Genomic DNA, 20,707 nt, shown 5'->3' on the forward strand with positions numbered 1-20,707 from the left:
TATATTATGTCCTATGAACTTTCCAGCATACTACACTGCATGTAATCTAACTATGGGATTTTGAATCATGACTCTTATCTTTCAAATCGCCGACGCCGTGTTTGGGAGAGCAGTGGGTTTATCATTGAGGAGGGTCCATTTTGCACAGTCTTCGTCGAATGCCGGGATCGAACTGGAGGCCTCGAGGGTGAGGAGATCAAGGGCAATGACGTCGGTGATTAACAAAGGACAACAAAGTGAGGGATTGGGCAAGTTATGGGATCTGTCTGACCTTTGACCCAATAAAATGGGCAATTCAGCGTCAACTCCTGCAAATGGCCGACAGCTCCAACGGCGTACACAGTCTCCGTCCCCGTCACCAGGCGCACCTCATCGTTCTCTGCGCACAAAGAAGAGATCGCTAGAACTCCCCGACCTGGCGTCCCTCGCACTTACATCCACTTCCAGCCAGCCCCAGAAACAGCCAAAGACTCCAAGCATACCAATCCCTGGCCAGAAACCCAACGCAGAGCAGCCAGAACGTGGCAGACCAAAGTTCTCGTCGACAGATCTACTTGACCAGCGGGCGACGACTTCAAATCAGCCATTTCCGCCTCGTGGCACGCCCTATTATCGACAGCAGCACCAACAGCAGATCCAGCAGCGTCGCATTCAAGAACTCTACAACCAATCTCATGCACCAGCGTCTCCCCCACCTCCCCCAGAGCCCAGGCAACCACAAAGGGCTTCGGCTCCCCCGATTGTGGCCCGGGAAGTCGTCCGCTCGTCCATCCCCGTCGCTCTGGATCCAGCCGCTCGCCAGGCTCCCAACTTGGGCCCATTTGCAAGACAACAGCCTGTTCCCACCAAGATTGTCTGGCGGGGTGGAGGTTACAACGTCGTGTTGGCTCGTGCTGGAGACGACGATTGGAAAGGCAGACGAGTCATGGAACGCGAGTCGCCTGGGTCCCCTGTTTTCGTGACCACGGTCGATCTGCTTCCAGGAACACACCACATCCGTTTCCTCGTCGACGACCAGTGGCGCGTTGCAGACGATCTTCCCACCGCCGTCGACGATCAAGGCTCCCTCGCCAACTACGTGGCCGTCCCCTTCCCCCCTGCAGGGAAACCCAAGGACCCTTCGTTCTTCGTCGAGTCGGCACCTGCTACACCCCCACCCCCACAGCCAAAGACGATCAAGGATGTTCCCAATCCTGTCCAGCAGGAGCAATGGACCAACGTTCTCCCACCAGAGCTACTCGAGGCTTTCAAAGAGGAGGAGATGTACTTGGCGGCCAATCAAGGCCAAGTCGACCCTCATAACCACCATCAACGCGTTAGTGGATTCGTACCCGCACCCAACATCCCACCTGCCCCCACTCTCCCTCGCCATCTTGATAAACTCATCCTGAACATGCGTGTCAGTCCTGGTCCTGCAGCCAACGCCATCGGGAACACTGCTGGTCCTGTCGGAAATGCTGCAAGTGTGATACAGAGTGGTCTGAATGGTGGTGTCGGAAGTGGACAAGGTGGCAGTGGACGATCGTCGAGGAGGGATCGGAGTGACCGGGAAAGAAGAGAGGAACGAAGGAGGGGAAGGGAGAGAGGTTACTCGGATGTCTCTGGATCCCGCCGCGGTATGCAGCCCCCACCACCCCCACCTCCAACCGAAGTCGGCGAGATTGGCCCTTCGTCTGCCGATGGCATCCTCGCAGATTCAATTCCTACAACTATCAACGAGGTTCCCCCCGTCGAAGGAGAACAGTTGCACGAGACCACCGGTGAAGCGCCTACTTCAATCCAAAGCACCGCAACGACCACACCTACAACATCCACGACCCCCATCCCCTCGCCCTCCATCCCTACATCTGGTGGTACTGTATCCTCGCGATCCATCACGATCGACACGAACAACATGCCCTCTCTCACCGACGACGCTTCAGTTCTTCCTGTCCCCAGCCACGTCGTTCTCCACCATCTCTGCACCAGCGCAATCCGGAATGGGGTGTTGGCTGTGGCGAGTACGACTCGGTATAGGAAGAAGTACCTGACGACGATCTATTACAAGCCCACTGCTTGAACGTCGACTGCCCTATTAGATGACACCCGACTACTCGTGGACCGATTTAATCTGACATCCGGTACCGTTTTGCGATCCCCCTCTGGAACACAGTGGACTGTATCCACTTCTATTTTTTTTTCTCTCATTTTTCTGCCCGTGGAAGGCTTGCGTTTACGTGCCTTCCCTTTCCCGTTTCTTCGTTCTGTTGTTCCAGTCTAGTAATCAAGACGTTTCACCATCCTCTATCAAGCACCGGATATACCTTTTTAAACACCAAACTTTCTCTTCTTTTTGTTGTACGATATATAAACCAACCAACCTCAAATATGTACAATTCGAAACGTGAATCAAACAAATGTACCCTTTCGGCGTCCCATAGACGCTGCCCTTTCTTTACTGTTGCTGTCCGAGTTTGAATCCAATTTCACCAACTTGCCAGTGAGCGTCACGACAATCCATTCCATTTACATAGCCCGGTCGATCCTAGTTCTAAAATACAATTATTATTTCAATTTCGACGAGGTATAAATAGCCGTCACTACAAACTATTTGGAGGAAAAGATTTGGAAAGAAAAAAGGTGCCAGGAATTATCATAAGCGAGGTGGGAGAGGGGGGACCGACCCTTTGAAACGGCGGGCAGCGCGCGACCACCTCAATCGCGACACAGCACTGTCGGCGTGACACCCCGATCCGAGAACAGGTGAAGTAACGAGGTACGGAAAGGATTGGTGAAAGGGCGCGTCAAGAATACCAAGAAAAGGAACGGGAATGCGTGCAAGGTTAAAGAAGTAGTAGGCAATGAGTGACAGGGGAGGAATTTATAACACTGGTATCGCAGCAGTACTTGGGATATCGCAGGGAGACAGAGACAGGGAAGAACAACAATTAGAGAAACAAAAAAGGGATTCATTTGGCTCGGCCAGACAACAATCATCGTTATCATATCATCTAATTGTTGGTCAAGTGTGAGCAGAGTTGTGCTTTTACAAGCGTCTCGCATGGAGTTGAAATGTTGGGCGCGTGTTTGGTCGGGCAAGGCAACTGTGACGTCGGGGCTGATGATGGTGACATTTCAAAATGTGTTTGCCCAAGCTTCGACATCCACACTCGACATCCTCGCGTTCTCTATCCATTCGTGTTTCTGTAATCGCTCGTAAGCACAGACCCTGTCAAAAGCAAAACAAGTCAAACGCACCAAAAGATCCTTCGGTGTCTGCCTAGCATCCGGATCCTTCAACAAGCACGCATCAATAAATGACTCTGCAGCCTTTGGATACCTCCCCTCGGGCGTAAGCCTCGGCGCAGGCTCATTCACAATATGCTGCAAGAGTTCCAAAATACTCATCGTCATCCCCCCACCCTGCAAACTCACACCTTTACTCTTCCTCTTATCCTTCTTCGTCGTGCTCCCATTCCCGTTCGCGTTTTTCTGCCGCCGGGGTTTAGGAGGTGGCAGGTCGGCGAGCGAGACGGACCCAGCGGGTTGTGGTGAGAGTGTTCCTTCATAGTCGGACGCGTCACTGAATTCGTCGTCGGATTCGTCAGAGTCGGATTGGGAGAAGGGGAAGCGTCCGAGGGCGAGTTCGATCAGGGAGATACCGAGTGACCAGACGTCGGATTTGACGGTGTACTGCGCTCCCTGTATTCGCTCCGGCTGTCAAACGTGGACGGGTGTTGACAAGCATTGGTATAGTGGCGGTTTCGATTGAGTTAAAGGGGAATTGATTGAGCGGGTGTATACGTTAAATCGATGGATAGATGTGCGGTGGTGGAGTTAGCAATGGGAAGATGCGGCCGGAAGGAGGATCGTTGAGGCGGGGAGAGCGATGGTTACAACGGATTCCGAGTTTGACGATCAGCAACCAGAGAGGCGGGAACAAAGGCTAGTTCACACTCACGCTCATGTATGTTGATGTACCGACAAAGGTATCGGCAATGGAGTTGATCAGTTCACCAGATACGCCAAAATCGCATATCTTAATTTGTCCTCTGGAATTGCATAGGATGTTCGATGGTTTGATATCTGGAAATGACAAGAGGAGGAACAGGGTTAGTCTCAGTCTGATTCAGAGGCAATGATGATGGAAGGAGGGGGAAGGGTGGTTTCGTTATGACAACGGAAGAACGGCGATGGTTGCTTTCCATCGCAGAGGGGATATCGTTGCTGTGCCAAAAAACAACGCATCTCGTTTTTTGGCATCTGATGTTATAAATAGAAGTTGTACGAAATCGAGAATCCCGTTGTCGAGGAACGTGGAATACACGGTGCACAAGGAACTTTACTCACCGCGGTGGATAATTCGGTGAACGTCGTAGAGGTATGTGAGACCTTCTAGCACGGCAAGCGCGATCTTGCCAACAATGTCGATGTCGATGGCTCCAATCTTTTTGTAGATGCCGTCTAGCGAGCCTTTGTCCATGAACTCCATACAGATGCAGATGTTGTTATCTGCCAGGAAGGCTCCGTAGAACGAGATGATGTAGTCTGATCGACAGTCGTGCATGATGTGAAGTTCTCGGAGAATTTGCTTTCTCACAGAAGGCTTTGCGTCGATAAGGACAGTCTACAGGGTGAATGCACAGGGTCAGTTGGCATGTCCGACATCGCGGGTCGTCTGCAGGGTCCACTGGGGCCTCGACGACCACCGAGAGTAAAACTGACCTTCTTCGCCATAATCATCTTTGTCGGGGTATGCTCAACCTTCTTCACGCTACCTCCATTGCCCTGCCCCAGATCGTGGATATCTACAAGATCTTCGTTTCGCAATTCCAACTTGGTCTCCTTGTTCATGTCGAGATTCGCCAACGTTGTCGAGAGGGTGGCGTGGAGGGTGTTTCTCCGCACATTGATGTTGGTCCCTGTGAGCGGTGCAGAATTGGGACCGTTGCTGACGACGAGGAAGTTGCCCGAGCCTGAGTCTTCCGGTGGGTCGACTGAGGCGACGACGTTGCCGACCGAGTTGATTTTCGGCGCTGCCAGCGTCATTGGAGGCGGTTTCTTCTTCAACCTTGGGCCCACTGCGGTCGGGGCAGTCCTTATGGAAATTGGATCAGGCTCGGTCGAAGAGGGAGATGCTGGCTGTGGATCGCCGACATTGAGCTGCAGAGCCTTGAAGTTTCTTTTCTTGCGAATTGGGGTCGCCATCGTCCCAGGATTCAATAATTTTGTGTTCTGTTGTCCAGTAGAGTGTTGTAGCTGGGTGATACTGTGGTTCGAAGGCCGGACAATGGGAGTTGTGGGGATCGTTGGGATGGTTAAGTACAAGCCAGAAACAAGTCCTGATGGATTGGGTAATTATCATATTCCCTTCTTGGCAATCCAGATACACGTGCTTTGATCCCTTGGCACCCCTGTAAATGCATCGAATGAGGTATCGCAAAGAGTGAGTAGTAGGGATCTCGTACATACTGACATCTGAAGTGATAACGATTTTTGAACCATCTACCAATAGGATTCGACGGCAACCACAAGGCTGTGGTAAAGGGGTTCCACCATCTTCTGACCTCGGATCGATGCCTGCGAGCGCCAATTCTGAGCGCGAACTTCAATGTTACAGCAAAGGATCATTGGTGCAGCTACTGATTGCCCACCGCACGGTGTAGAAAATGAGCTTCTGTACACTCTGACCTGGGGCCCTATCATTCAGCTTTACGGTAGACAATATAGTATCCCTGGATCAGTTCAAAGTTGACCAATGGCCCCAGTCAGTCAGGAACCCTGTAATCAGCGTGATTGAAACCTCTCTACATGAATCAGTTCTCGTATCGCGAGATGAACTCACGCTAGTCGCATCTAATGTTGACCGCTCGCCAGTGTTCTGACCAACCTTCCCGTTGTCTACATTACGGCCTCCGAACTGGTTGATCATTCCAGAATTTAGGGCCATCCGAATTACTTCAATTTAGTTGAGCCTGGTATCTCGTCAAAGATCAACAGAGTGAAGTGTGATCTATATCTACAGAATTTCCCCGGTCGTTGGGCATTCTGTAAGTACCAAGCAGCTATCCTAACGAATATCCGACTCGGGACGTAAGCCAAGCGGTATTGGATGTCCTTCTTCCTGGATACCCCGTACAGGAATTGGCAAAGCACTAGAATCAATAACAGGACACCGAGTCGTCTAACATTGCATTAGCTCTTCACCTCATGGGTATAGGTCCTGTCCCCCGATCCAATCCTCGCTCATCTGTGAGAATAGGTACGTAAGATGTCCCCAACAATCCAGCTTGCCAGTGACCGAGGTTTCAGTGATGGATCTGACACCGGTCAAGTAAAACATAGGACTCCGCGTTAGGTTAAGCTACTGGTAAATATATCTCCCTCCTGACTCCTAAAGTGATACCACATGCAGTACAGTACGGCAAGTACCTCGATGAAGAAGGGAGACGCACGCTACGACCACAGCCCCAAGCTCCTACACCCATCGCTTCTGCTCGCACTCGCAAGCTGTCTGGCAGTTTCGCGCCCGATCCTTGATATTCGTATCAAACGTACAAGGGCGCTCAGGTGGGAGTCGCCCGCTCGGTCTGCAATGCTTCGAGCACTGGATACTGTTGCATTTGGGGCCCACGGCCCTGCATTGTACGGGGCTGTCGGTCATGAGCCCGGTTGGAAAGTCAATCTTCTGGGCCACTTCTTCGGGGTTGGGCTCGGGGGAAGATTCCTTGCCGCCATTGGCCGCTGGTCCACCACGGTTCGTTTGACCCCTTTTGAAAAGTGCGTCCGAGTAGTCGCTGAGATCCAAGTCGCGGGTTTCGAATAGGTTGCTGTATTCCAGACCCCGAACGTCGTATAGCTCTGCCTCCCTTGCTTCCAGGAGTTCCTCGTACTCGGCTAATAGTGTGCGTAGCGCGAGGATATAATCTCCCTCGGTGTAGGCCTGGGATAACACCTTGGATGCGAGGGTGAGGCTGAGAAGGAGGGTATAGAAGAACTTCATGGCTGATACTGGTGATGGATGGCAGAGGGGTACGGACAAGGAAGTAGGTCTTGTTGACGCGACTTGCAGCGAAGAACCGACCTTTGCCTTCCTTATATACGAGAAAAATGTCTTTCTGCTTGTAGGTGTCGAGGACGACATCTCAACAACGGTTTTCCATCAAACCACGTCGCCTACCGCTACCCACCGAGTAGAAATCCGAGAAGCCCAATGATATATATTAAAAACGCATTCAAAACTTGTCCACTGACATGCTCTTCTTGCCGGCACATCCATGATCAATTAAGCGCCCGCAAGCCCGCTGCTGCGTCCAATACCAGGTCGAAGAGTGGGCTCTACAGACCCTCAGAGAGCGTTGGGATATTACTAGTCCTGCTGTTTGAATATGTTACGAATCTTACGATGCCTATGTGGGCTATTGCAACAGTTGAGCAAGCCGTGTCTGTGCGGGCATCAAATAAGCGCCCACGATAGCGATCCCATCATGGTGGCAAACCTCGTCGTAGTTATGTCCGAAGCTGTATATGACAAGAAATACAAACAGTGTGCACCACGTATGTACGAGACACGCAAAAAGACCAACGACTGGCTAAACAATAGTTCCACACACCAACACCATTCATACCATTCCCAACTAGTCTACCTGTTTAAATTTGGTGGAAACCTTGCAATAGCAATTGTCGAAACATTTCCCCCCTTCTGTACCCTTGTACTCCTTCTTCGTGATCCACTCTTTCCACCGACATGGTTGGTTACTAGTCCCCTTCGGAGGGCCGGTTGTCGAGCCAGGTCTCTGGATGCAGAAGTCGCTACAGAACTCAACGTTGCACTGAGAGGTGAATTTCATAACCCAACAGGGGAAACCTCCCTTCTGTATCTGGGAGGGCGGGGCATTGGCCCCGTGTCTGAAGGCTTCACGGGTGTCGAAGAGGTCGCCGTATACCACTCCTCGCGCTTCGGAGACGCCCACAAAGTCCAGCTCGCGCGCTTTGTGAACTTGAAGAGAGTCGCGAAGTTCTGCCTCCCTTGCTTCGAGAAGGTGGTCATATTCGGCGAGGAGAGAGCGGAGAGCGAGGGTGTAGTCGTCTTCAGTATAGCGTAGTGCTAGGATTCGTGAAGCGAAGAGGATTAAGATAGTGGTAGTGAAGGCCTTCATGGTTGATCTCCCTGTAGTCCAACCCGTGAGCACTGGAAGACTGGGAAGACTGGGTATAAAGGAAGTCCGCACCAATTTGTGATTTTGTTCGGGGGAAGTGAAAATCGATAAAATCTAACCTTTTTATAAATTGTAGCTGCACTCATCTGCATGTTGATTGTTCCCGACGTTACAAACGACTCTTCCAATACAAAGCGATTCATTCCAATCACTCGTCGACACACAGTATACACGGGACTGGCAGCGTGCTATTCAATCCCGGCGCCTATGCCAAACACCCAGCATCGAAGCAGATGACACAACTGACGCTATGGTTCCGCTCTTTGGAGCCCCTTCACGTTGTCCTACTAGTAGTCAGACTCATAGACAATGTCGTCCGGGTTACTGAGTTATAGAAGGTCCCGCCACCCACCGTCAACCCGTTCGGTCACAAGCGCCCACAGACGATCAATACAGCCGTCGCGAGCAAACAGCGTGGCCCACCACCACCTCATTCGCCGAAATATCCAATTCATTGTCGTATTACGGTCATGACGGCAACGCGCCCATCTTGTGCTATGCCATGGTTGACGTCTGTAGGTGCAAGAGATGTGATCAAAATCAACGAGTTGAGAATGTGAGGAAGGGTTAGCTGACCTTTATTGCCCTTCTCGAGTAGATCGGTCCTCCACTCGACTTGGGCTTTCCACCAGCGGCCGTTCCAGTTTGTTCCTTTGAGAGCACGTTTGACGAACCAGTCGCGCCCTAGGTTGTACCCGTTTGGAACGATCATGTGGTTCCTGCTGGAGTCCTGGTGTTGGAATTCGGATTAGCGCCCGTCAATCAGGTCACTGCCAATAGTTACAAACATATTCCTTCGACGCCCTAAACCATCAGCCCCCAAATCCAAAGGTCTGAAACTACCCTTGTCATTTCAGTGGAGACTGGCGACTCACCCAACGAACCAAGCCCCGCTATCAGCTAAACTGCCGTTCTGCTTCCATGCACGGAAATGCTGGCCGCCTGCTAGGCTTTCCCAGCACGTACCCCAGACCGGGAAGTAGTGCTGTCGGGCGAGGACAAGCTCAGGTTTTTGGCCGTCACCGTCGCCTAGATTGGCTTCATGTTTGTGGCCGTAGTGCAGTCCTAGGCATTCGTGCGAGTAGCCTATTGATCTACCCATACGGATAGGGGTAAGGGTAAGAAACGAGAAAGGGGAAGAGCATACTTTGCATAACCAACGAATCCACTGTCAGTCAGGATGTATGGGTCGGAATTGCTGGATATGATTATGTTGAGAGGTTCGCCTTGGGTTCCGGCTGTGAACTGGGCCAGGATGAATTGGCCAAACAGATACCAGGAGAGGAGAGAACGCACGTCGAGAAGCCTGCCTCCGTTCACTCTTGGATCGTACCATCCAGCCTTCTCCACCGAGGTGGAGTGCAGTATTGTTTGATCATTCAATGGGATTGCTGAGGCTAAAGACAAGAGGATCCATGTTGTCCAAATTGCGTTCATGTCCGTCAGTGCAGGGTATAGTCGATGGTTTGGGACCGGGAAGTTGATTGGGGGCCTCTAGGGTACGGTCCTATTGGAGGGTTAATGGTGCCCAGGAGAAGAGCAAGACGATGTGCATGGATGTGGTACGGTCGAGAGCGATAGACTCAGGCTGGGATTGCCTTGCGGGAGAAGGCCGGGCCGCACGTGGTATGACGTTCGAAAAGTCAACTCCAGACAACCGTTTGACTGGTAGAGGTAGAGCTTGTTCGTCTTCAAATAGGTCGAATACAATTGAATAAATGAATACTTTACACAAGGTTAAAGGTAGATTGTAGACCAGATTGGCCCGGACATCGTTCCCCGCTCACGGGGATCCAGATTCCATACAGTTCGCGTGCCGAAGCTTGGATGGGTTACCGGGATTTCATGGAGAGATTCTGGTGGGAGTTGGCAACGAAGATCGACCAGAGGGAACGGCATGAAAACGCGGAGGTTGCCATAACGCGGTGGCAGAAATGATGGGATTCCCACGTGTGAGTGACGCCAAATCAAGCATCAATGGATTGGGACAAGACCCTCATACTGGTCTTTTCTTTTCGTCCTCGCCATGGAGCCCTCGACGCCCCCACCGTCTGCACCACCAATGCCAACGCTCAGCGCTGTCCCAAAACACGCTCGCTCGCTGTCGCGGGACGACGGCTCCGACGCCGATACCGCTTCTCAAAAGTCTATATCCCTATCTTCACCAGGGGCTTCCCCGAGGCACTCGATGGCCAGCAGCGACCCTGATCCAAGACAGTCTTTCGCCACAACAAGCTCAGGATCGTACCCGTATTCAGAAAGAGACTCAGATGCGTACGGGGGAATGGAAGCAACAGACGTCAGCCCGTTCACCCAGCCTTCTGAGCCGGTATCGACTGCACCGAGCTTCACGGGGGTCCCTGTCGCCCTGGGCTCTCCAAAGGACTTGAAAGAGACTCCTTTGCCGACATATCCTCCACCACAGAACAGGGACGACACTGCGTCCATCGCCTCGACGTCGTCAAGGAAGGCTCGGCCAGAATCCCTCCTAATGACAATCCCAAATGGCCAACTCATTCTCGGCGTGGCCTTGGTCGACTTCAATCATCTGGTAAGGGAGGAAGGGATATCCTGACATTGCCTTGCACTAAACTCGTTCACCAGGTCGGACCTCGTGTCGAATTTTCCCGTGGAGAAATATTTGAAGACGAAGAGGTCTCCAAGATACTCCCCTTCCTCGCTTTGCCAGATGGCGCACACATGGTACATTCACCTCCCCACACAATACCACCCTTATAACCCGACAACCACACAGAGCGCAGAAGACTACTCTTACTTCCACCTCGTCAAACCCGGACCAAACCCAACCACAATATTCGGAATCTCGTGAGTTCCAGAAATCGCGGAACCATGATGAAACTCCTAACATTCTCCTAGATGCAATCAACAAATTGCTGCATCCCTGTTATTGAACAAACCGGATGATGTGACCCGCTCGACTGTGCAAAAGGCGGTGGTGGTGCTGGCATCAAAACCCGTCTTTGGGCCAATTCGGTACGCTCACTTCCCCATTGAGGTTGGAAATGACTTGACTGATTGCTACTTGGACAGTGAAAAGTTACGAGTGGTGACAACGGCGTTATTTGCACAACGGTACATTCATTCATTGTCATTCTTCCATCGACGATCGTCTCTGACCCTCTCCGACTCCAGGGACTTCAGCGACTACAGCATCTTGGATGACTTTGCGTCAACATTAGAGCTGTCATTGCATGGGCAGCTGACGGAGAGTGGACTTTACATGGGTATGCTTGTTTCATAACAATTTCGCCAGATGGCTAACTGCCCACTTGTAGGAACCAGCCTGTCAGTTAGATCGTCCATTATCCGGAGCCAAGCTTACATTCGTTCATTCTAGGCGTGAACTCGTTCATACCTTCAGACAGAAGACCTTGGTGTTACTCAAGGCGCTAATCCTCCAAAAACGGGTATGTCCGATCTTATACCCCTGCTTATGTCCAAGGGCCTAATCACCGGGTAGATCATGTTCTACGGATACCCTGTGGAGAAGCTCTGCACCTTCCAATATTCCCTAGTATCACTCCTTCCAGGTTCGTCGACAGCATACAGCCTTTTAGTGTATTGATGATCATCCCCGTCCCTTTTTTGATAGGTCTCCTACAGAACCTTGACGACTGCGGATCACCACCTCTCGCCAACCGCGCACAAACTCTGTCAAAACCCAATTCACTAAAGACTTCGGATCGGAAGAGTATGATGGCGTTTATGGGACTTCCGTTGGACCTATTTGGCCAGGTATGAAATACCTTTTGTCTTTGGTCGTGATATAGGAATGACCAACTCGTTTGGGGTATCTAGGATGCACTTTTCCAGCCCTACCTCCCATTGCAGCAGCTCGACATGCTGAAGGATACGCCTAGCTGGCTCTGTGGATGCACCAACTCGATTGTGACACAGCAGAAAGAAATTGATTTGTTAGTTCACGTGGGTCATCATTGTCATCATCGCCCCCTTTATTACACTGGTTGCTAAAACTGTTTCCAGACGGAAACAGGCGTGTTCGAATTCCGCGATCCTCAGTTGGAACGTTCGGCGGGTCTGACTCCAGCTGATCGTAAATGGATGGACGATATCATTCGGGATGTTAATGAAGGTTGGGATCAGGATGATCCCACTAAACCCCATGGGATGAAGTACGTCCGCTCGCAGTTTGTTCTCGGGAGGTATGGTTGTTGACAAAACAGATCTCTCAGGTTTGTTGGTAGTGATGATTATTTGCGGTCCAAGGTACGTTCGCTATGGTTGATTGCTATGATGTGGAACTGACATTGTTGTTGCTGTGTGATAGTTCGAGGAGTATATCCACGCTGCGCTGTCGACTGTCAAGTACAAGCAGTTTATGGCCAAAGGTGATGGATCAGGTGTTATCATTACTGGTGGGGCAGGTTCGTATGTTCGATTGGATCTCTAGATATCAGCGTGGTAACCTTGGCCTGCAGCAAACGACGCGAATGCGGTGGACGACTTCAATCCTTTGTGGATAGCCGAGTTCAAGAAGACGCGGGCGTATGAAGTTTGGGAACGTGTGACTGATCCTCTCTTGTTCGATATTGTGGAACCTCGGTTTGTCTTTCCATCTTCTTCCTTTGAACCGACATTGACCTTCACTGCACAGTCATCCTTGCAACGAGAAACCATCCGTCGTAGCAGACCTCGGTCTCCGATTCCAAGAAGGCATCCAAGACCTCAAGCTTGAACAATCACTCGCGCCCGCTCGAGAAGCCGTCGCACGTACCTTCGCCACAGGATCAACCAACCTCCTCAAGGCAGTCGAAGGCGTACGTGGACGCTGGGCTGCCCAACGGTCCCCTAGCTCCAGTTCGAGCGTACCAGCAGCCTCTAGCACCGGTACCTCGCTCAACGGTTCCAGGGCCAGCACACCCCCAGTCGAAGTCTCCAAATCTGATGTCGAAGGAGAGGAAGCTCCCAAAACGGCCACCCAAACCAGCTTTCTCCGTCCTTTCTCGTTTACGACCAAGTCATTCTCGGCTCTGACCTCGCCTAATCCTGATAAAGCGGCTGCGGGAGCCCCGTCGGCTGGCGCGAACTCTTCTGGCTCTGTTTCAGCGTCGCCTGCTTCGTCGCCTGGTCCCGCGTCAGGAGGGGATAGACCACCGAGTGGAGCGACGAGCCCGTTGGCCGGGTGGGGCGCGAATTTCAATTCGATAGGATCATTCTTGTCCGAGAAGGCTTCGAGGGTTTCGTTGGGGAGAGGATCGGTTTCGCAGCAGGGTCAGGCTTCACCTCCGCCCCAACCGCAGGGAGGGGACAGGAATTCGACGGGGAGTGTTAATGGCGTTGTTGATGCTACGGCGACGAAACCGGCACCTTCGAGGGCGTTCTCGACGTGGAGCAGTTTGAGCGCGTTGGTTTCGCCGCCGCCTGTTTCGAACGATGTGGCGCCCAAGTTGGATGCATCACCTCTTCCCCCGCCTCCTGCTCCTGTGCAGAGCCAAAGTGCTACAAGTGAAGCCAAAGAGGGGAAGGAGCTCAAGGTCGAAGAGACTACGGCCAAAGCGGAGGAGGTGAAAGTTCCGACGAAGGCTGAGCCTGAAGTCCAACCAGTGAAAGCTGAAACTTCAGATGCGTCCAAAACAGCATCAGGTCCGAAGGAACCTTCCGCTGACGAGAAGGCGTCCGTGGAGGATTTCAAGTTTGACGCGATATAATCGTAATGAGGAGGGGAGACGGACAAGGTAATGAATAGCATGACCTGACTGATTAGACTATCTAACGTACAAATACCAATGTAATTTATGCAAAGCTTGGAGATTTAACTGTAGTAATTATGGAGATGTTAGTTGGTAGGAAGCGGACCATAGGAATGAGGGGGATTCGTGAGAGGTGAGGTCGAGCGTGTGTTGTTGGTCTTTGGAATCGGAAGGCGGTGATGGAGCTACGATTATGTCGCAGAGAACAGGTCCAATTTCGACTTTGACACTCTCTGACGTTTCGTCAGAGACAGCTAAGAACGAGGCTGTGAAGAGTGGGTTGGACGGGGGTGAAGATGAGAGAGTGGAGGTGATGCGGTATCCTCCTATGCGGGGGTATTGCAAGACTCGCTTTGAGGCCGAGAGACTCTGGGGAGTGAGATATTCTAGCTTCTTCAGATCCTCGTAGTTGCCTAGGTAATCTGCTACGTGTAGCCAAACCTCAACTGGGAGCTTCGACACAGTAGAAGATACCAATGGTTTGGTGTTGCGGGGACCTTGTACAGAGTGGGGAGGTGCGGTACGATTCAGCCAGAACCCCAAGCGGGAGAGGGTTTCTATACCTGGCGTGATGGTCGTTTGCGCGTAGAATGAGGGGAGGAATGGGAGAGCAGGCGTGTAAATGTAGGTGAAGTTCCCTGTGATGTCGTCCTGCGAGATTTGGATGATGACGCAGTGGAATAGGGAAAAGAGGATGACGTAGAATGGCGTTGACATGCGCTGCCCCATCTTTTCTGTATGAGATGATACTTGGTTGACCATGTTGATGATACACGCTTCCCTCCATGCCTCGGCATCGAGGTGGGTAGCCAATTTGAGAAAGACATCCTGACGAAGCCAGTAACCCTCTTGTTCCCATCCCATCGGCAACGTCGCCCTCTTTGGCACACCATCCATCGACGAACCGGACGTAACTTGATTGAAAGTAGAAATGCAGAGGTTGACGAGATCGAAAGCCAGACTCGACAGTACAGGTGTGATTTGTGTTGCGTCAGAAGCTAGATCGAGTCGTCGTAGGAGGCGACCAATGTCGTGGTCGTACATCGCACATCCGACTAGCGTGGAGAAGAGTGAGAGTGTGAGGTCTTCTGCTTTCTGCAGCGTTCGAGGGATGTTGAGGATGTCAGCGATGTCGGCTTGACCGTGGCTTTGGATTCGAGCGTTCGTAGGAGAGGATGTTGAACGGTGGTTGGAGCCGGGTGGTGACGCCCAGTTGTATCGGTATTGAAGTGGCGTGTGGGGGTGGAGGGCGCGGTGTCCGAAGTTGTCAGTTGATATGGCAGCTAGGAAGGTTTGAGGAGGGGGTAGACTACGAAGGTTGAAGAAAGGCTGTGAGTCGACTAGAGGAATGTTCAATGGGCTGATACAATATAAAAGTGATTGAGACGGGGCTTACTCAGGAAGACTTCGTGATCCAAGTCCAACTCAAAGATCCAATCGACATCCAGAGAGTTGTGTGGTTCGTCGGTTGTCACGAATGAAGGCAATGACGCGAGTTCCTCGGAAGATGGAACTTGGGAGTCGGAGACTGCTGCAGCCAATGTCGCTCTGGTTGCTTCAAGCCAGGATGCGTAGTCCTCGGGATGTCTGGGAACCTCTGCGAGTATTTCTAGACCCAATCCTGCACATTCAAGTCAGAGCTGCCTTGGTCGGTTTGCATTAAGGGACGGACTAACCCCATGGATGGACGCGCTCGTTGCACACCTGGACATGGTACGTGTTGTTATACCTGTACACTCTTATGTCATATTGAAGTCAGTCTGTTTGAGCTGGGTACAAGGGAGACCTACTTGTATCCCTTGGTCATACTGCTGCTGCTCAAGGTTTCGCAAAAGCTGACACGCCAGTCAATGAAGCTGAGGATGACAAGAGGCCGAAATGAACGCCGCTCTTCAGTGAGACGTGGGCGGTTCCCCAACGCCTGCACCGGGGCGTCCCCAATATCTCGGCATGGGGCAAACGCCAGTGATTCCAACAGTTCATCATCGCAAACGGGAAAGAGTGAGCCAAGCGTCCGAGCATCCGGGCGAAAGAAGTCGCGTTATTTGCCAATGTTAGCCATCAAAGCTGTTCCAAAATTTCGAACCCAAACTCCGACAGAGGCAAGATTTGATTCCGGCAACTTTCAGAGCAGCACTGAACCTCTTTCCTTTTCTCAGTTTCTCTACACACTAAAAACGACTGCTACAAGTCGGTAGTCAAGTCGAAAAATGTCAACAAAAGTCAAGGCGGCCAAAGCGGACAAGAAAAAGGATGTGAAAGGGAAGAACAAGGCTTCAAAATCCGCCGAATCGAAAAAGGTCGCGACCGAGAAGGCCTCCAAAACTGTACCACCTCCTGAACCTGAAGTATCTGACGACGAAGGGGAATGGGTGGACGAGGACGATGATGAGGAGAGCTCTGATGATGAGTTTGATGGCGTTGACGAGGAGGGAATGGAAAGACTGCTGAAAGCGCTGGGAGAGAATGGCCTGGACGAATTTGACCAAGCTCAGCTCGAGTCTTTACATGGCGGCGATGAAGACTCTTCAGAGGGTGAAGGCGAAGAGGAAGAGGGCGATGAAGGTTCAGAGTCAGAAGAGGAGGAGGATGCGGGCTCGGATGCGGAGAGCGAAAAGGAAGCCAATTCAAGTAAAATGGAGGTCGAGGGAGGGGAGGGCAGTGAAGGCGAAGATGACGAAGAAGAGGAAATAGCACTGGATGAGACAGAGGACTTGGTCGATGAAGATGTTATCCCCAGGAGAAAGGTCGAGGTTGATAACAAGGTTCGTCTAATCTATTCCACTCTTTTAGCCAATGGACCCGAGACTGAACTGGTGTTTAGGTCGCATTGGAGCGTATTCGAGAAACCATTGCCCTCGATCCTTCACTACCGTGGACAGAGACTCTGACCCTCTCATACCCCCACAAAATCGAGGTTGATGTCAACGACGACCTCAACCGCGAACTCGCGTTGTGAGTTCCATGCGGCTTTTTCTTCACGCCCAGTACTTTACTCATTCTGCCAATAGCTACAAACAGGCACTCCACAGTGCAAATGAAGCTCGTGCCCTCGCCGCCAAACTCAAGTTCCCATTCACCCGACCTGCCGACTACTTTGCCGAGATGGTGAAAAGTGATGCTCACATGGAGAGGATACGACAACGCTTGTTGGACGAGAAGGCTGCGATCAAGAAGAGTGAAGACAAGCGAAAGGAGAGGGAAGGCAAGAAGTTTGGCAAACAGGTGCAGGTTGAGAAGCTCAAGGAACGTGAACGTGCCAAGAAGGAGATGGAGGAGCGGCTCAAGGGCCTTAAGCGAAGTACGTGACTCGTCGTCTCCATACAGGTTAACGTATTGACCTCCGATGCAGAACGAAAAGACATGTTGGAGTCAGGAGAGGGTGGCGACGACGAATTCGACATCGCTGTCGAAGACGCGATCTCGGATAAACCAGCCAAGCGCAGCAAGCTCACCAGGACAGCACGCGACAAGAAATATGGCTTTGGCCAGGGAGCAGGTCGACGCTCAAAATCCAATACGAGGGAATCTACGGACAACTTCGGACCTTCAAAGGGCAAGGGTGGTAAGAAGGGAGGCAAAGGGGGTAAGGGCAAGCCCCAGAGACCCGGAAAAGCCAGGCGACAGAGTGCAAGGAGTCGATGATTCCCTCTCGTACTTGGCCCCTCGTTGTATCTTTACATGGCAGATAACTATTCCAGCTGTTCGACAAGCCACACCAACCACGAGATCACAGGAAACCAGTCGACGATCATGAAAACTTGAAGGTGGGTTGAGATGACTTTCATTCTCAGCTATCGTCGGTCCGACTAGCGTCTGGTTCGCAAGATCACTTGCTGCCTGGCCCTGTCGGACTCTTACCGAGGTCACGATGGTCAAGCTGTGACGTCCAAGCCCAGGGGGGGCCGAGCTCAGCTCAGCGGTCGCAATCGTGCGACCCATCCGTGGCGTTCGGGCGAATTGACGCGGCAATGGACGGCAATGGACAACCTCTCCAGGGCGCAGAGCTTGTCGTGTGCATTCTTGACCCTGTCGAAATCGGGCGCAGAGTAAGAGAAAGGCAGATTTTGTGGTTGCCTTTAGGTCAACCTTTCCATCCATGCGCAGGGGGCGCCTCGCGATTGCACAAACCCCCGACCACCGTCCATCAACTCCAAACAGCAATGAGGGCAACTTAAAGGTTATATTGTATCCGGGCCATGGGAACAACGGCCACTACATGTCCTTGATATAAGTAAACCCTGACTGAACCATCATTTTTCCCAGGTTCCTCAACCCCACCCTCGTCCACGATCAGCGATGGGCGCTAAAAGCATCCTTCCATTTCTCTTCCTGTTGACCCTGCTCCCTTGCCATGTATATGCCGTTATCCGGGAGGATTTCAAGGATCTACCGAAGTTAAAGTATGACTTCGTCATTGTTGGGGGTGGGTAATAGGTTGCTCAGTCAGTATGATATGGACTGACAGAGGTTTGTGCAGGAGGAAACGCGGGTTGCGTCATGGCCAATCGACTTTCCGAGAACCCAAAATTTAATGTCCTGCTCATAGAAGCAGGTCCCAGGTGGGTTCATTATGAATCACCAGACCCATACGCTCACCTTAGCTCGGACCAATAGCCATGAAGGGGTCCTTGACATCATGGTTCCACGCCATGTGTCCAACCTTTGGGGAACGCGATATGATTGGAATTATACCAGCGTTCCTCAAGTTGGGTTGAACAATCGCCCAGGGATGATACCACGAGGACATGTCCTTGGTGGAAGTACGTCCATAAGTGCGTTCTGCGATAGCTTTGATTCGTTTCAAGTTGCTTCTCGCTGACGAAGGCCCTTACTAGATGGAATGGGGTTCTTCCGTGGTTCATCGGACGACTACGATAGGTGGGCAGAAGTAACCGGTGATCCTGGTTGGTCATGGCAAAACATGTTGCCATATTTCTTAAAGGTTAGGTTCTCGAGTCCTGGTTGATATTCTACCAAGGATGATAAATGACCGTTACGCAGAGCGAGAAGTGGACCGAGCCGTCCGATGGACATAACACAACTGGAGAGTTTAATCCGGCATTCCACTCTTCGAAGGGCAGAGTTGAAATCAGTCTCCCGGGCGCACAGGTTCGCCAAATGGTGGACTTCAAGATCTTCGAAGCTGCTGAAGAACTCGGAGGTGACTTTGCCTTCGATTTGGACTTGAATGACGGAAGACCCTTGGGCACCTGTTTGTCTTCTTACCCTCAATTTCCTCGTCCTGGCACTCACCCGCATCGACAGCGTGGCTGCAGTCGACCATCGGGAATGGAACGCGGAGCAGCTCTGCAACTGCCTATCTCAGCCCGTTGGATGTTGCTCGGAGGAACCTCCACGTCCTCGTTAACCACCGTGTCATCAAAGTGGTAGAGACCACTCGACCCCGTGACCGTCGACCTTCCTTTAAGAAAGTTGCTTTTGTCAAAGACGGAGCTCCAGAAGGTATACCTCATTTTTGTAATGATCGGAACTTCTGCTTATCGAAGTTTGTCTAGGCAAAGTTCAGTATGCTTCTGCGTCGAAAGAGGTCGTTCTTTCCGCAGGAGCACTCGGTACTCCTCAATTATTGCTTCTTTCTGGAATTGGTGATCCTGTCGACCTTCGCAGTGTTGGGGTCAAACCTCGGGTTGACCTGCCCAGCGTTGGTAAGAACCTAACCGAACGTCCTCAGGTCGGGATGATCTGGAACCTCGGCATCTCCGAGACCATTAATGAGTAAGTCCCCAGAGTTGATTGAATCCGCTATACCTTCCATCACCCAACACCGGGGCTCTAGATTGGCCAACCAGACGTTCATTGAAGAAAGCTTGGAGCAATGGCACACCAGTCGAACCGGATTCCATTCCGCAGTTGGGGTGAACACCGTGACTTCGGTTCGACTGCCTGATGATTGGGCCCATTGGAACGAACATGAAGACCCAACCGCTGGAGAAAACTCGCCACACTTTGAGTTTGCATCCTTTGGAGGGGGTATATACCCTATTCCGGGTCCCAACCTCCTCCTTGGACCATATCTTCTAAGCCCAACCTCTCGTAAGTTTATGCTTGCGCACATATTCTTGATGAAGACTCACAGCTCTCGTCCCAGGCGGCACTGTAAAGCTGAGCTCGAGCAACCCGTTCGACGACCCACAGGTCGATCTCGGTCTGCTGACCTCTACGTTCGACGTCTTGGCTCTTCGAGAAGCCCTTAATATGGCGCAAAAGATTGCCAACGCCTCCACATTTGCCGAGTGGAACCTCACGCTCGCAGAACCTTGGTCCACCATCAGTGCAATGAGTGAAGAGGAGATCATCGAAACCATACGGAATATCGCCGGCGGAGCAGGGCATATTGTTGGCACAGCGGCAATGTCGCGCGTCGACGCTCCGTATGGTGTGGTCAATCCCGATCTGACAGTGAAGAAAGTGTCGGGGCTGCGAGTCGTCGATGCTTCTATCATGGTGAGCGACTTCAGACCTTTCCTTCCTGTCTTTTCACAAGTGCTAAAATGTGCATTGCTTAGCCTTATCTCGTTCTCGGCCACACCCAGGGTCCGGTCTATGCTATTGCAGAGAGAGGAGCAGATTTAATCAAAGAGGCTTGGAATTGAACTCCTAGAGTTTACCATACACTTTCCCTATGCTAGTCTTAACCGCGATGTTATTCCAAACTCTTGACATTTGCACTGACTGCCTTCTCTATCATGAGTGAGTTGCAGAAGAACTGCACCATGAGTCACCATCCAGAAGCCGCGTGGCGAAACGGCAATC

The 20,707-nt window shown here is 51.7% G+C and overlaps 9 protein-coding genes across 9 annotated transcripts; 4 read left to right on the forward strand and 5 right to left on the reverse strand.

Moving 5' to 3' along the window:
- Nucleotides 1-286: 286 nt before the first annotated feature.
- On the forward strand, nt 287-2,059 carry CC1G_03367 (hypothetical protein; the record flags this gene model as incomplete). The annotated part of the gene is made up of 1 exon (XM_001835533.1): nt 287-2,059. The coding sequence occupies one exon, from the start codon at nt 287-289 to the stop codon at nt 2,057-2,059; it is 1,773 nt and encodes a 590-aa protein (XP_001835585.1).
- Nucleotides 2,060-3,114: 1,055 nt separating this feature from the next.
- Nucleotides 3,115-5,187, reverse strand: CC1G_03368 (STE/STE7/MEK1 protein kinase; the record flags this gene model as incomplete). Its single annotated transcript, XM_001835534.2, has 6 exons — nt 3,115-3,183; nt 3,238-3,363; nt 3,415-3,696; nt 3,941-4,065; nt 4,330-4,606; nt 4,705-5,187. The coding sequence occupies 6 exons, from the start codon at nt 5,185-5,187 to the stop codon at nt 3,115-3,117; spliced, it is 1,362 nt and encodes a 453-aa protein (XP_001835586.2).
- A 1,270-nt stretch (nt 5,188-6,457) lies between these two features.
- Nucleotides 6,458-6,982, reverse strand: CC1G_03370 (hypothetical protein; the record flags this gene model as incomplete). The annotated part of the gene is made up of 1 exon (XM_001835536.2): nt 6,458-6,982. One exon carries the CDS (start codon nt 6,980-6,982, stop codon nt 6,458-6,460), a length of 525 nt encoding a protein of 174 aa, XP_001835588.2.
- Nucleotides 6,983-7,616: 634 nt separating this feature from the next.
- On the reverse strand, nt 7,617-8,138 carry CC1G_03371 (hypothetical protein; the record flags this gene model as incomplete). The annotated part of the gene is made up of 1 exon (XM_001835537.1): nt 7,617-8,138. The coding sequence occupies one exon, from the start codon at nt 8,136-8,138 to the stop codon at nt 7,617-7,619; it is 522 nt and encodes a 173-aa protein (XP_001835589.1).
- A 511-nt stretch (nt 8,139-8,649) lies between these two features.
- On the reverse strand, nt 8,650-9,635 carry CC1G_14964 (hypothetical protein; the record flags this gene model as incomplete). The annotated part of the gene is made up of 3 exons (XM_002910587.1): nt 8,650-8,920; nt 9,074-9,292; nt 9,346-9,635. 3 exons carry the CDS (start codon nt 9,633-9,635, stop codon nt 8,650-8,652), a joined length of 780 nt encoding a protein of 259 aa, XP_002910633.1.
- A 1,067-nt stretch (nt 9,636-10,702) lies between these two features.
- On the forward strand, nt 10,703-13,888 carry CC1G_03374 (cytoplasmic protein; the record flags this gene model as incomplete). Its single annotated transcript, XM_001835540.2, has 14 exons — nt 10,703-10,749; nt 10,803-11,024; nt 11,076-11,291; nt 11,352-11,443; nt 11,495-11,504; nt 11,557-11,626; nt 11,680-11,749; nt 11,812-11,954; nt 12,018-12,143; nt 12,204-12,352; nt 12,413-12,446; nt 12,508-12,604; nt 12,659-12,782; nt 12,835-13,888. The coding sequence occupies 14 exons, from the start codon at nt 10,703-10,705 to the stop codon at nt 13,886-13,888; spliced, it is 2,454 nt and encodes an 817-aa protein (XP_001835592.2).
- Nucleotides 13,889-14,005: 117 nt separating this feature from the next.
- Nucleotides 14,006-15,737, reverse strand: CC1G_03375 (hypothetical protein; the record flags this gene model as incomplete). Its single annotated transcript, XM_001835541.2, has 4 exons — nt 14,006-15,270; nt 15,327-15,551; nt 15,607-15,668; nt 15,721-15,737. 4 exons carry the CDS (start codon nt 15,735-15,737, stop codon nt 14,006-14,008), a joined length of 1,569 nt encoding a protein of 522 aa, XP_001835593.2.
- A 403-nt stretch (nt 15,738-16,140) lies between these two features.
- Nucleotides 16,141-17,575, forward strand: CC1G_14965 (hypothetical protein; the record flags this gene model as incomplete). Its single annotated transcript, XM_002910588.1, has 4 exons — nt 16,141-16,695; nt 16,755-16,885; nt 16,942-17,231; nt 17,283-17,575. The coding sequence occupies 4 exons, from the start codon at nt 16,141-16,143 to the stop codon at nt 17,573-17,575; spliced, it is 1,269 nt and encodes a 422-aa protein (XP_002910634.1).
- A 654-nt stretch (nt 17,576-18,229) lies between these two features.
- Nucleotides 18,230-20,547, forward strand: CC1G_14966 (aryl-alcohol oxidase; the record flags this gene model as incomplete). The annotated part of the gene is made up of 10 exons (XM_002910589.1): nt 18,230-18,356; nt 18,411-18,492; nt 18,548-18,705; nt 18,769-18,875; nt 18,935-19,145; nt 19,199-19,396; nt 19,450-19,669; nt 19,731-19,987; nt 20,043-20,398; nt 20,461-20,547. The coding sequence occupies 10 exons, from the start codon at nt 18,230-18,232 to the stop codon at nt 20,545-20,547; spliced, it is 1,803 nt and encodes a 600-aa protein (XP_002910635.1).
- Between the last annotated feature and the right edge of the window lie 160 nt (nt 20,548-20,707).

The sequence above is a fragment of the Coprinopsis cinerea genome (assembly GCF_000182895.1).
Source record: "Coprinopsis cinerea okayama7#130 chromosome 8 map unlocalized cont3.8, whole genome shotgun sequence".
Lineage (NCBI taxonomy): Eukaryota > Fungi > Basidiomycota > Agaricomycetes > Agaricales > Psathyrellaceae > Coprinopsis > Coprinopsis cinerea.